Source organism: Centropristis striata, chromosome 16 (assembly GCF_030273125.1).
Source record: "Centropristis striata isolate RG_2023a ecotype Rhode Island chromosome 16, C.striata_1.0, whole genome shotgun sequence".
In the NCBI taxonomy this organism is placed as follows: Eukaryota; Metazoa; Chordata; class Actinopteri; order Perciformes; family Serranidae; genus Centropristis; species Centropristis striata.
Genome location: NC_081532.1, coordinates 31,077,979 through 31,090,404, shown reverse-complemented (window position 1 = coordinate 31,090,404; position 12,426 = coordinate 31,077,979). Strand labels below are relative to the sequence as shown.

Here is a 12,426-nt window from a genome sequence, read left to right as displayed (position 1 = left end):
TAGGCATTTAGGCATGGTGAAGACGAGCTGCTGGAGTTCAAAGAGCATCAGAATGAGGAAGAAATGTGACCTCAGTGACTTCGACGTGGCATGGTTGTTGGTCTGAGTATTTCAGAAACTGTTGATCTAATAGGATTTTCACACAACCATCTCTTATAGGTGTGAATCAGCAGACGCCCCATGATATGATTTTATTCCGATTCTTGAGTCCCGATAAGATATTATTGCGATTTTAAGCATTTTGTGATATGGTGAGTATTGCGATACAATATATTGCAATTTAACTGTTTAACTGCATTTTGTGTCCAAAAATTTAAATTCAATCAATAATTGTTTTGTCAAATAAGATAAAATTCTCAGTCTCTTCATCTCACTTCAGTCTTTTTATTTCTCCACAGTGAGAGTCAAACCCACAGACTGACCAACAAAGTATTCAGTCAAACTGAACTGAACTGATATCAAACATGTATGGACGACAATAACGTCAATATTTTCTCAAACTTTCCTCAACTTTAAGCTTCACTGCTTTGAATCTTTTTGAATGAAACATAAAAAAGTAACTTTGTAGCGTCCTCTTTTAGAATCATGTGACACATCATGTGAGGTCAGACTGGTTGGAGATGATAGAAACGTAACAGTAACTCAAATAACCACTCGTTACAACCAAGGTCTGCAAAGACCATCTCTGAACACACAGACACACTGTCCAACCCTCAAGCAGATGGGTTACAGCCTATACAGTCTATGGTTACAGCAGAAGAACACTGCTACATTATTAGGTACATACTTCACCTAATAAAGTGGCTGGTGAGTGTATAATGAATGTGAAAATGATTGCTGTGGGTATAAAATAATACTGTAAACTATCTTTCGCAATTGCATTTATTGTAACAATTTAGATGTGATAAAGGCTTTGAGTTATCTGAAATATATTCAAATATAATAGAGCAGGGAAGGGCAACTGGAGGCCCGGGGGCCGCATATGGCCCCCACCCTCACTTGAAGTGGCCCTCAGTACAACTACATGCATTTGAGCATGGAATCTTAAAAGTGCAGTGTAAAAATGCACAAAATTACTTGTTGCAATTAATGTTGGTCTGCTGTTTTTGCAATGAAAAAAATCACAGCAATTGGTTATTTTTTTATTTGCTTTAAACCTTTTGTATTCCTATTTATACTGTTATACATGCATTTGAGCATGAAATATGTTAAGTTTCTGCACTGTAAACATATTTAAAATTGCAGTTTAATCATATCTGCTTAAGTGCACGGTCCTATATGTGGCCCTGTGGTAGTGTCCATGAAAAATTGTGGCCCCCTCCAGCATTTAAGTTGCCCATGTTTTTGTTCATTCTCATCTTTTATTCAATAGTGGTAGAGATACAGAGGGAAAGGCACCAATTACATTGATCACCCATGAGGGAAATTCAGGTGTTTCAGCAGCACAAGTACAGAGTAAAACAGGCTAAGATAATGCAAATAGAATAGAATAATAAAATGAAGATAAAATAAAAATTAGAACTATAAGACATAAACAAACAACAAATACACTACATCCCTTAGTGGTATGCCAAAACTAGTAGTGTAAGCATATGAAAGTGGCAGTGAAGTGTAATAAGATGCAGTATATTTATACATATGTGCAATGTATATAAATTATATTCGAAATAATCACATGGCAGCAGCTCAACACAGTTTGTTGCCCATCCCTGTAATAGAGGAAGCAATAAATATATCTAAAATACACTTTTTTTTTTAAAAAAATAAAAAAAAACGTCAAAATAGGTCGGGAAAAAAACATTTTTCATTTTAACAAAACCCCAAAATGGCGCGTTGTGGCACTGGTAATAACCAGGAGCTCTTGCGTATGTGAGTATCGGTGAATATTATGGCAACACTAGCCTAGATCGGCACCTTTCGGGGAGCACCTGAATGCAGCATTTGTCACGGCTGAGATCATCCGCTCAGGGTGGAGCATGCGCAGTAGACGCAGATCTGGGAGTGTCTGAGCGGCTCTTTGGACGTGAATCCAACCCGCAGCAGCCACTGAACCCAGCAGGAGCATCTGCATGAACAATGAAGCGGCTGACTTGGAAGGAAAGTATGTGGTGAAAGGAGAGATGAAGCGGACGTTAGAGGAGTGTCGAGGTGATGGGATCGTTCATCGGCACTGATTTGACCGGATATCTGAGCTGTGAATGACCTCTAACGGTGCAGGGAATAAGACGTTTCTAATACTTTGTTGTCTGCAGACTCAATCCTCTTAGTGATAGCGTTACGTTGGCGGGTTTGTGTTTGCTTCTTGATGAACTTTCACACTAAAGTCATTCATTAAAATAGGCTACAAAGGCTAGATTACCTTAGTGTCTTAATTTATTAGAGAATATGATCATTGAATGGCCTACAGTCTACTAGATTGGACCAAAGAGCTGAATAGCAATTCTTCTTTATTCCAAAAAGGATTTTTTTTTTGTTCTTCTGGTGATCCAACTAAAGGGGTGAGTCTTCAACACAGCAGATCACCTTTATATTTTTATCCACTACATTGATAGATATATTTTTTTAATATTGTGGCATAAGCGTGATGTCATGAGCCGGCCATCTGTTGTGGGAACCTACTTAAACCTGCAAGCAGATTAACCAGTGAAAGGTCCAAAAGCATCAGTCTGGACGTTTCTGTGCCAGTTGGCTTCCTGGTGGTGGAGGAGGGATGCTGAGGGCCACCGTGGGCTCAGTGGAGCAGAGAGACGAGGAGCCGGAGGATGAAGGTGAGGAAGAGTTGAGGGATGGAGGGGTGCCTTTCTATGTGAACAGAGGAGGCCTCCCGGTGGATGAGGAGACTTGGGAGAGGATGTGGCGCCATGTGGCTCGAATACATCCCCACGGTGAAGCTTCGGGGAAGGAGATCCGAACTGCCACTGACCTGCCCAAGGTAAAGTGTTTCACATGTAAAAACACATGGCAGGAGTAACAGGCTCACTTCACAATATGCAAGTGAAACTGACACATGCTGGAGAAACAATTAACATCCATGTGTTGGTGTTACTATGAACCTGGTCTCACAGAAATCCGTGAAATAGCCACGGATTTCGCTTAACTCAAAATCCGTGGAATAGCCACGGAATCGCTCAAATTTCCGTGAAACTGACACGGATTCCGCTACAATGCAAGTTAAAGACAGTCATATCCCATGGCCATCCCATTGATATTTTTTCCTATTGGTTTGTTCCAAGTCACGTGACTTTCAAGGTTCCGGCGGTCAGAACAAAAAACATGGCGGACAGTTCTCTCATTTTTAGTGAAAAAAAATCAATATTTTGACTTAGTTTCTGCATAAAAATGGATTTTGATCACATTTCTAGCGAGAAATATATGTTTTATTTTCTAAATATTCACTCAGTGAATGTACATAATCACTTTGTGGTGAAGGTCTCGCCAGAAAAATATGACATTAACTCGCATTGTAGCGAAATCCGTGTCAGTTTCACGGAAATTTGAGCGATTCCGTGGCTATTCCACGGATTTTGAGTTAAGCGAAATCCGTGGCTATTTCACGGATTTCTGTGAGACCATGTTGGTTACTATGCAGTCTTACATGACTGCTAAATGTGCCGCTTAATCATCATAAAATCCTCAAATTAATAAAACACTGTATATTTTTCCTGCATGGTATATTTGCATGCTTTAGAAACATAAGAATGGTACTTTTCATTCATTTCTCGTAAGAGTGGTTTAACAGTAATTAAGATGCTCCTACCATTAGATAGCTGAATAGAAAAGAGCACACAAGAGGACATTCTCCAGCTGCGATGAATATTGGGATTGTACGATCAGCTGTTTGGATGCTCTGTCCCACAGATTCCAATACCGAGTGTGCCTACATACCAACCTACCACCACAATCCCACAGCGCCTGGAAGCCATACAGAAATACATCAGGGAATTGCAGTATCCTTTGGCTAAGTTGGTATAACTGGCTGGTTTGTACCACAGTAATGATTATTATTATTTAACACATATTACTACATACATACTTACATAATTATCATTACACTACTCACCATAGCTTTTATGTAATCTTTTTTTTTTTTTTTTTAAAGATTATTTTTTGGGCATTTTTATGCTTTATTTTATTGAAAGTGATAGAGTGAAATGGGGTGATAGAGGGGAAGACATGCGGCAAAGGGAGCTCAGGCCGGATTTGAACCCGGCTCCGCCGCAGCAAGGACTCAGCCTTAATGGTAAGCGCTCTACCAGTGTGAGCCACCGGGACGCCCCAACTTTTATGTAATCTTGATCTGTATTGGTATTTTTCATTCTTCATTCAAACTTTTTTCCTGTAATTTATATTCACACCATTTGCTTCTGTTTTTGCTACTGTGACAAGTGAATTTCCCCATTGTGGGATCAATAAAGTATAATTAATCTAATTTAATATTATACAAAGAACATACAACTTAAAGGAAATGCATGAACAATTATGCTTGTTTTAAAAAAAAATGATGTTTTCGTTCATTCTCAGCTTTTATTCAATAGTGGTAGAGATACAGAGGGAAAGGCACCAATTACATTGATCACCCAGGAGGGAAATTCAGGTGTTTCAGCAGCACAAGTACAGAGTAAAACAGGCTAAGATAATGCAAATAGAATAGAATAATAAAATGAAGATAAAATAAAAATTACAACTATAAGACATAAACAAACAACAAATACACTACATCCCTTAGTGGTATGCCAAAACTAGTAGTGCAAGCATATGAAAGTTGCAGTGAAGGGTAATTATATACAGTATACTTAAACATATATGTGCAATGTATATAAATTATATTCCAAATAAATGGTAATGATTTACACATACAGTAAACATGAGCAGCATTCAATTATCGCACATAAATTATTAGAGGCAAGAAAAATTCCTGAACATAACAAAAAAAAAGTGAAAAATGAATAAAAAAAATAAATACAACAAATAGGAATAAAAGTAATTTAACATTTAACCTGTCTATTTAAATGTTATGGATGACATTTTATTAATAAATTGGAATTATTTGTTTTACTCAAATGGACATGCCTATTGTACAAACCATTTAGTAACACTACTGACCCACTATTTTTGGCACAGTTTGATTAATATGGGCCAAATATGAGAAAGTAGGCCACTGTAGATACTCGATTCTATATTAAGCTTGAATTCCAGTCAGAGACAAATCATCCATAATTAACAAACCTATGAATATCACAAAGCATTATAAGCATTTCTCTCTTTTCCCAATTGCATGCAGCAGAATATTCTCCCACAACGTTTTGCTCTGTTCTGCTATGACCTTAACTGTGTCCTGCAGGTACAATCACACGGGAACACAGTTTTTTGAAATTAAGAAGAGCCGGCCTCTTACTGCGTAAGCACATTTTCTCTCTTTTATCCGAAACTGATCATCAAGGATAAAGATAGGTTTGCGGCGGCAGTCACAGGATCTCTGTGACGACGTGTGTTCATTTGTTATGGTTTCGCCCTGTGTTGCTAATGCCTGGTGCATGTGGATCAGCTGTCTCACCACAGGGCTTTGAGAGTAGAAACTACCATCAAGCAGCAGGAGGCCTGGAACACACTATTCCTGACCTCACTTTATTAGATTCAGAGGCACAAATTTTATTTCCCTGCATCATGGAAAATGTTTTTGTTCAGAAACAGTGCGTGCATGTCATTTCTGGTGCACTCTGAAGTGTTTTATAAGACAGATGGCTATTAAAAGGTTCTTGTTCCATTGTTGTGCACAGGTTGATGGACATTGCTAAAGAGATGACACGGGAGGCTCTGCCAATCAAATGCCTGGAGGCGGTGATCCTGGGGATGTATCTTTACAGCAGCAGATCATGTTGCATGCTATATTATCTTCCACTGTATTGTATTTTTCATTGCAATGACTTCTTGTAGGTTGCCTTTCCAAATAAGAGAAGATAAGATAATATATGACTTTATTCATCTCGCAGTGAGGATATTTAGTTGTCACAGCAGCTCAAGATACAGACACATACATATAGAAGACAGACATAACATTAAAAAAAGGCATGCACATTAATTCTATGCACATTATATACATACATTTCTGCTGTTTGGCATTTATTATTAATATATATATTTTTTTTGTACTTTGCATTTTACAGATATTGCACATTGGATAAAATATATTTAAGCATGTTAAAAAGGTTAAAATAGGTTGTTGCATGTAGTAGTATGAACATCAATGAATAAATATATTTAAATATATAAGCGGTATATGACATATATATTATAGAATAGAATCTGTATAATACAGAAGGTCTAATATACAGTCATGAAAAAAACTTTTGGACCACTCTTTGTCTTTTAATTTCTCTTGTTCATTTTAATGTCTGGTACAACTAAAGGTACATTTGTTTGGACAAATATAATGATAACAACAAAAATAGCTCATAAGAGTTTAATTTAGGAGCTGATATCTAGACATTTTCCATGGCTTTCTTGATGATAACCAAAATCATTATCAAGAAAACCATGGAAAATGGCTCTTAAATTAAACTCTTGTGAACTATTTCTGTTGTTATCATTATATTTGTCAAAACAAATGTACCTTTAGTTGTACCAGACATTAAAATTAACAATAAAGTGAAGAAAACAAGTGGTCCAATATTTTTTTTCCATGACTGTATGCCTAACGTGGTCAGATGTAAACTGAGATAGTGCAAATAAAGCAGTAAAGTGATTTTGGAACAGAACAGTGCTGTATTATGTGCTGCTGCTGTTAAACGGTCTGTAGTGGCAATTTTGTCCGAAAAAATAACAAAATTAAACTTAAAACAAACTGAAAAAAAAAAAAAAATGCCACTGATGCACCATGAGCGTGTGGTGTACGCAGGCAAAGAAGGTGATGTCCATGCATGATTGATCGATCCAAAGGTTTATTTTGTCCATTGTGAGCAAGCAAACAAAAGAACAAAGAAACATGGCTCCTGCTGCCTATCTTCGCGCTGATAAAAAACCATAGGCCCACCCAGGTGCATGACGGCCCTCTGCCTACCTACCTACCTACCTATATAACATCAGGTGCCCATGGTGCCAACCCAAATTCCATAAAACACAAAATATAATATCGTTAGCCTCATAGCATATTTGCCTAAGTCATATTTGAATGTTTTCGGAAAACAAGAAAAAACACAATTTTTAGTAAGCCCATTGGTATTTTTAATTGATATTGTAACAGTAAGTTCAAATAGAAGTGTGAACAAGTTTGCATAAAAAAATAAACACATTGTTTTCATAACAGATAAAAGTGACTTAGGCAGAATATGCCCTGACTAAGGCAATTTTTCTCTTACATAGAAATAATGTAGTTTGGTTTGTATGTAGCGGCAAAAATGCCTAAGTCAAAGAGATGACTAAGGCAGAAAGTGATTTTGGACTCTAACAAGTATTCTGATTGGCTGAGAACATAGACAATAAGGCAGAAAGATGCAGCAGTGGTAGGAGAGTAAAGTTAGGCAGATATCACAATTTGGCCAAAAAATGACTTAGGCAATTATGCTATGAGGCTAACGATATGTAAACTAAATATGCTAAACAATAATGATGATTAAACTAAAAATTAACTAGCAAAACAAAATATTATCAAAATAAACAAACGTCTAGAATAATCAAACAATACTCATTGTTAATAATAAACTAAACAGACAACTAAATACTAACAAGAACTAAATAGCTCCAACACGGTCTGAAATGCCAATTTTTTCCCTTAACCCACCTTCGAACAGTTACCTCACCAACAACATGCCCGGTGTGGAGCGCTTCCCCCTCAGCTTTCAGTCTCACTTCTCAGGGAACCACTTCCACCACATTGTGCTGGGAGTTCACAGCGGGGGGCGCTTCGGTGCGCTGGGCACCAGCCGGAGGGAGGACCTCATGTTCAAGCCCGTGGAGTTCCGGACACTGATGGACCTGGTGCAAGAATTCGAAGGAGCCTACAGGGGCTACTGGCACACCCTGCGCAAGGTCAGGATCGGCCAGTACGTGTCCCACGACCCTCACAGCGTGGAGCAGATAGAGTGGAAACATTCGATACTAGACGTAGACAAGCTGACCAAGGAGGAGCTGCGGAAGGAGCTGGAGAGACACACTCGAGACATGAGGCTGAAGGTAGGCACAGTGAGACAGACGAGCCTTGTGAACAGCAGTACAGAACTGCTGACACCAGAACAAGCGGATGAAGCTCTAAACAGAACGATGATAAATATAAATTGTCCTCAGCAGGACAAGGCTGCTCCTATTAACCACTTATTACATTTCTTCTGGCGTGCTGCCTCTTCATGCACAGTGACACAGAGTTGACCCGGCTATTTGAGTAGCGATTTCCTTCCAACGATGCTCTCTCATCACCTCTCACGCTAACATAATGAAGGCAGCCTTGATGCTGAGCTCTGTTTAATAAAACTAATGTGATGGCTTGACTCTGCTCCACTGTGCTTCATGCATGGCTCAATCCATCAATAGCTGATCTTTTATAGTGAGTGCTCGGCACAATCACATTAAAAATACAGACAGATTTCAGCCACTGATACCTATGCTTTTGACATGAAAATCATGATAAATTTTAAGTGATTAGATGTTTTTTTATTATATCATATATAATTATATAAATTATATATTTAAATCATAACAGTATATTAAAAGTAATTAAAATGAGCCCTACCTTAGAGAAATTAATATGATGCATACATAAATGCATCAATACAAATAATGTAAGAATATATTTAGAATATTTCTAACAACCTGAGTGGGGTCATTCTGCGTACTTTTACTATTAATACTTTTTGATGCTGATACTTTTGTACTTTTACTTCAGTAAGCTATGCACATTATATACATTCATTTCTGCTATTTGGCATTTATTATTATATATATATTTTTTGTACTTTTTTCATTTTACAGATATTGCACATTGGAGAAAATATATTTAAACATGTGGAATAGGTTAAAATAGGTTGTTGCATGTAGTAGTATGAACATCATATCACCTTTGTGTCCAATCCATCAATAGCTGATCTTTTATAGTGAGTGCTCGGCACAATCACATTAAAAATACAGACAGATTTCAGCCACTGATACCGAGCCTAACCCTGCACTACAAGGACATCAGATAGGTGTCTCACCACATGTGGTGTTTTAAACAGAATCATTATATTTATCACTCACACTGTGTTAATTTGAATTCTTGAAAATGTTTCTCACATGCCTCCAGGGAGAAAAAAAGAATCCAAAAGAAGAGGAAATTCTTGAATTAAATTAAATAGGGGGCATGTTTAATAGCAAAACTATTACTTTGTTCCAGTTAGAGGTTGAAATTCCACAGTTGAAATTTCCAATGCGTATGATTTTGATATACGACTGATTATACTGCACGAGTTATGTGCAAGTTGAGTTTGAAACCTCCTTTTTAATATTGTTTTTTAACAAGGGCTTATTTACTTCAATTCAATTAAATTCTTTGTTCACCGTGAAGGTATGCAGTAAAAACAAAATGTCTAAAAAAAGAATATAAGGTGACTCATGGGGAATTTGGTGAGTGAAATGTTCCCTTAATGTGATTCTGATTAAGATGTCTGATTATCAGTGATGGAATGTAACTAAGTGCATTTACTCAAGTACTGTACTTAAGTACAATTTTGAGGTACTTGTGCTTTCAAGTATTTCTACTTGATGTAACTTTATACTTCTACTCCACTACATTTAGCTGCCAGCTTTAGTTACTTTTGACATGAAAATCATGATAAATTTTAAGTTGAAGTTTTTTTATTATATCATATATAATTATATATTTAAATCAAAACAGTATATTAAAAGTAAAACTAAAATGAGCCCTACCTCGAAGAAATGAATGTAATGCATACATAAATGCATCAATACAAATAATGTAAGAATATATTTAGAATATTTCTAACAACCTGAGTGGGGTCATTCTGCGTACTTTTACTATTGATACTTTTTGATGCTGATACTTTTGTACTTTTATCTCAGTAAGTTTTGAATCCAGGACTTTTAAATGGGTGCACTTATATAGCGCTTTTATCCAAAGCGCTTTACACTACACACTACACTCATTCACCCATTCACACACACATTCATTTACTTGTAGTGGAGTAATTTCACAGTGTGGTACTAGTACTTTTACATAAGTAAAGGATCTGAATACTTCTTCCACCACTGGTGATTATGTGTGATTGTACTTGCAGATTGGAAAGCCTGCACCACCCTCTCCCACCAAAGACAGGAGAAACAGCATGGGTTCCCCCCTCAGAGGACCGGGCAGCCCCATACGCAGGATCAGCCGCGTGGAGAGACGGTATGATTAATCATGTGCTCCCGAGGACTAAAAATACAACCATTAAAGTGAAATGTTTGACTGTATCTGTGTGTGTTTCGTTGCAGTCCCTCTGGAGAGAAGAAGGTTCTGGAGCAAAAATCCTCAGCAGATATAAACGGATACCAGATTCGAGTCTGAAGAAGAATTTTATGTTGCTTGTAAAGTTACAAGGTACCACACACTTGTTTCACTGAGGTTCTTTCTTTGTACACATTGGCCTATTCACTGGATGCAATGTTGAATAGGTCACCAGCAACTTTCCTCTCAAAACAAACGCCTCATTCAGCTTCCCTATGTCTGCGTTGTCCGAGGCTTTTTCTGGAGCAGTTACTGTGCATAGTAATTGGTGCTGGCAGCGTTCCTAAATTATAAAGAGGGGACAAAAGTGCAGTACTTTGTAAACATTTTTAAAAAACTGCTCAACACAGTGAGAAATGTGACTCTTCCTCGACACTGGGCGAGACTACCACTCAGTGTAAATGTGCTACGGGACATATCATAGGTTTTTTGTGGTGTTATTGTGTTCAACAAAAGCTCTTAAGGCTCGTCTGCAATCTGTAGCGTCGTACTGTAAGTGTGCAAATACATGTAATGTAATTTTAAATCCACTTAGGCTCTGCTGGGCAGCGATTGCTTGTGTAGTCACTAGTTTGCAAACCACTACCCTTGTGCCTTGTATGAAAATTCAAAGAAAAAAACTTTTTATATCCACCCCATTATTCTCACTCTCTAACTGAATACAAAGCAGCGTAATCTCTGCTCTTCCAAAATACTGAAAATTGTGTTGAGAAAAGTGTGAGAAAGTTTTGTGACACTAGATGCTAGCATGTTTAGCATGCTACCTACCTTATCGAGACTGAATATGGGTATTGATATACAAACGTATATTTAAGTGTATGAAGTGATAATATGGGAAACAGGTTATTCTGGCTGCTGAATACTAAACAAGACAATTATCTAGGTGACTATCGGCAACACAGCTGACTGGGATCTACATTTAATGTAGGTGTAAAGAAGTCAGTTCATATGTACTGTATAACTGCTTAATGTATGCATTTTTTCTTTTATTTGTAGCAACTTTATCCGTTATTTCACTTGCCTTAAGTGGTACAACTTCCTCTTAAGCTAAGTTGTAAGGACGCTTGCACTTTTATCTGCATTTTGTATTTTTTTTAAATGTCATTTTATACTTCCCTCAGTGTTGATGACCACCAGTTGACGGATATTTACCACACACTGTTTTTGAATATGTTGCGGCAGCCAGCATTTTTATGTACAGTAGGTGTTGTTCATTTTCATTTCAGTGCTCTATAACACAACTGTTTTGTACCAAAAGACTTGGTTTACAGGATCACAATAAAGGGTCAAAGTGGCCACAAAGTTTTGTTTTTCCGATTCAATTTTGTGATAATAAAATTATTGAATGTTTTTTCTATTATTACCTTGGCCTTATTTTAGCAGTCTTGGTCCAAAAACTCAGTGATTAATCAGGAAGCATGCTGTAATTAGTAATTAGTTGTCAGCAGGCTGGGTGGCAGGCAGGCAGGGAATGGGGCCAGGTTTCTGTAAACCAATAGTTCAAACTGAGCACAGGGTGTCCTCAGCTGAAGGGCAGCTTTTGGCACCGAGGCAAATGATGACGAGAGCAGACTTGGGTCATCTTTTAACGCTTCCTGTCAGGTTTATACAAACTAAACTTAGCAGCAACAGCTCCATAAAAGGGAAGCATGTGTCTCTGTGTTCAGCAAAACACCGAATTAAACACTTTAATGTACCATTTCCACATAAAAATGTCTACCAGATCTACAGTACTGGTCAAAAGTTTTAGAACACACCAACTTTTCCAGAATTGAATTGAAAATGATGCAGTTTAATGTCTCAGTCTACTCTGAAATTAATGCACATTTAAAATTCTTTATTGAGCATGATAGTGTTTTGAAAATAAAAAAAAGATTCAAAATCACATTTTATGTTGGACTAAAGGACTAAAAAAAGACACAAAATGACAAAAAAAGACACCAAAAGACACAAAA

General features: G+C 37.3%; 1 protein-coding gene across 2 annotated transcripts; it reads left to right on the top strand.

Annotated features, from left to right (window-relative positions):
- Nucleotides 1-2,053: 2,053 nt before the first annotated feature.
- Nucleotides 2,054-11,659, top strand: vash1 (vasohibin 1). Of its 2 annotated transcripts, XM_059354086.1 has the most exons (8): nucleotides 2,054-2,498; nucleotides 2,636-2,932; nucleotides 3,859-3,947; nucleotides 5,342-5,398; nucleotides 5,778-5,852; nucleotides 7,788-8,169; nucleotides 10,263-10,372; nucleotides 10,459-11,659. In XM_059354086.1, the coding sequence occupies exons 2-8, from the start codon at nucleotides 2,711-2,713 to the stop codon at nucleotides 10,529-10,531; spliced, it is 1,008 nt and encodes a 335-aa protein (XP_059210069.1). In that variant the 5' UTR covers nucleotides 2,054-2,498; nucleotides 2,636-2,710; the 3' UTR covers nucleotides 10,532-11,659. The 2 variants fall into 2 exon arrangements, with proteins under 2 accessions (XP_059210069.1, XP_059210068.1); XM_059354085.1 differs by having other exon boundaries at nucleotides 2,054-2,932.
- Nucleotides 11,660-12,426: the final 767 nt, after the last annotated feature.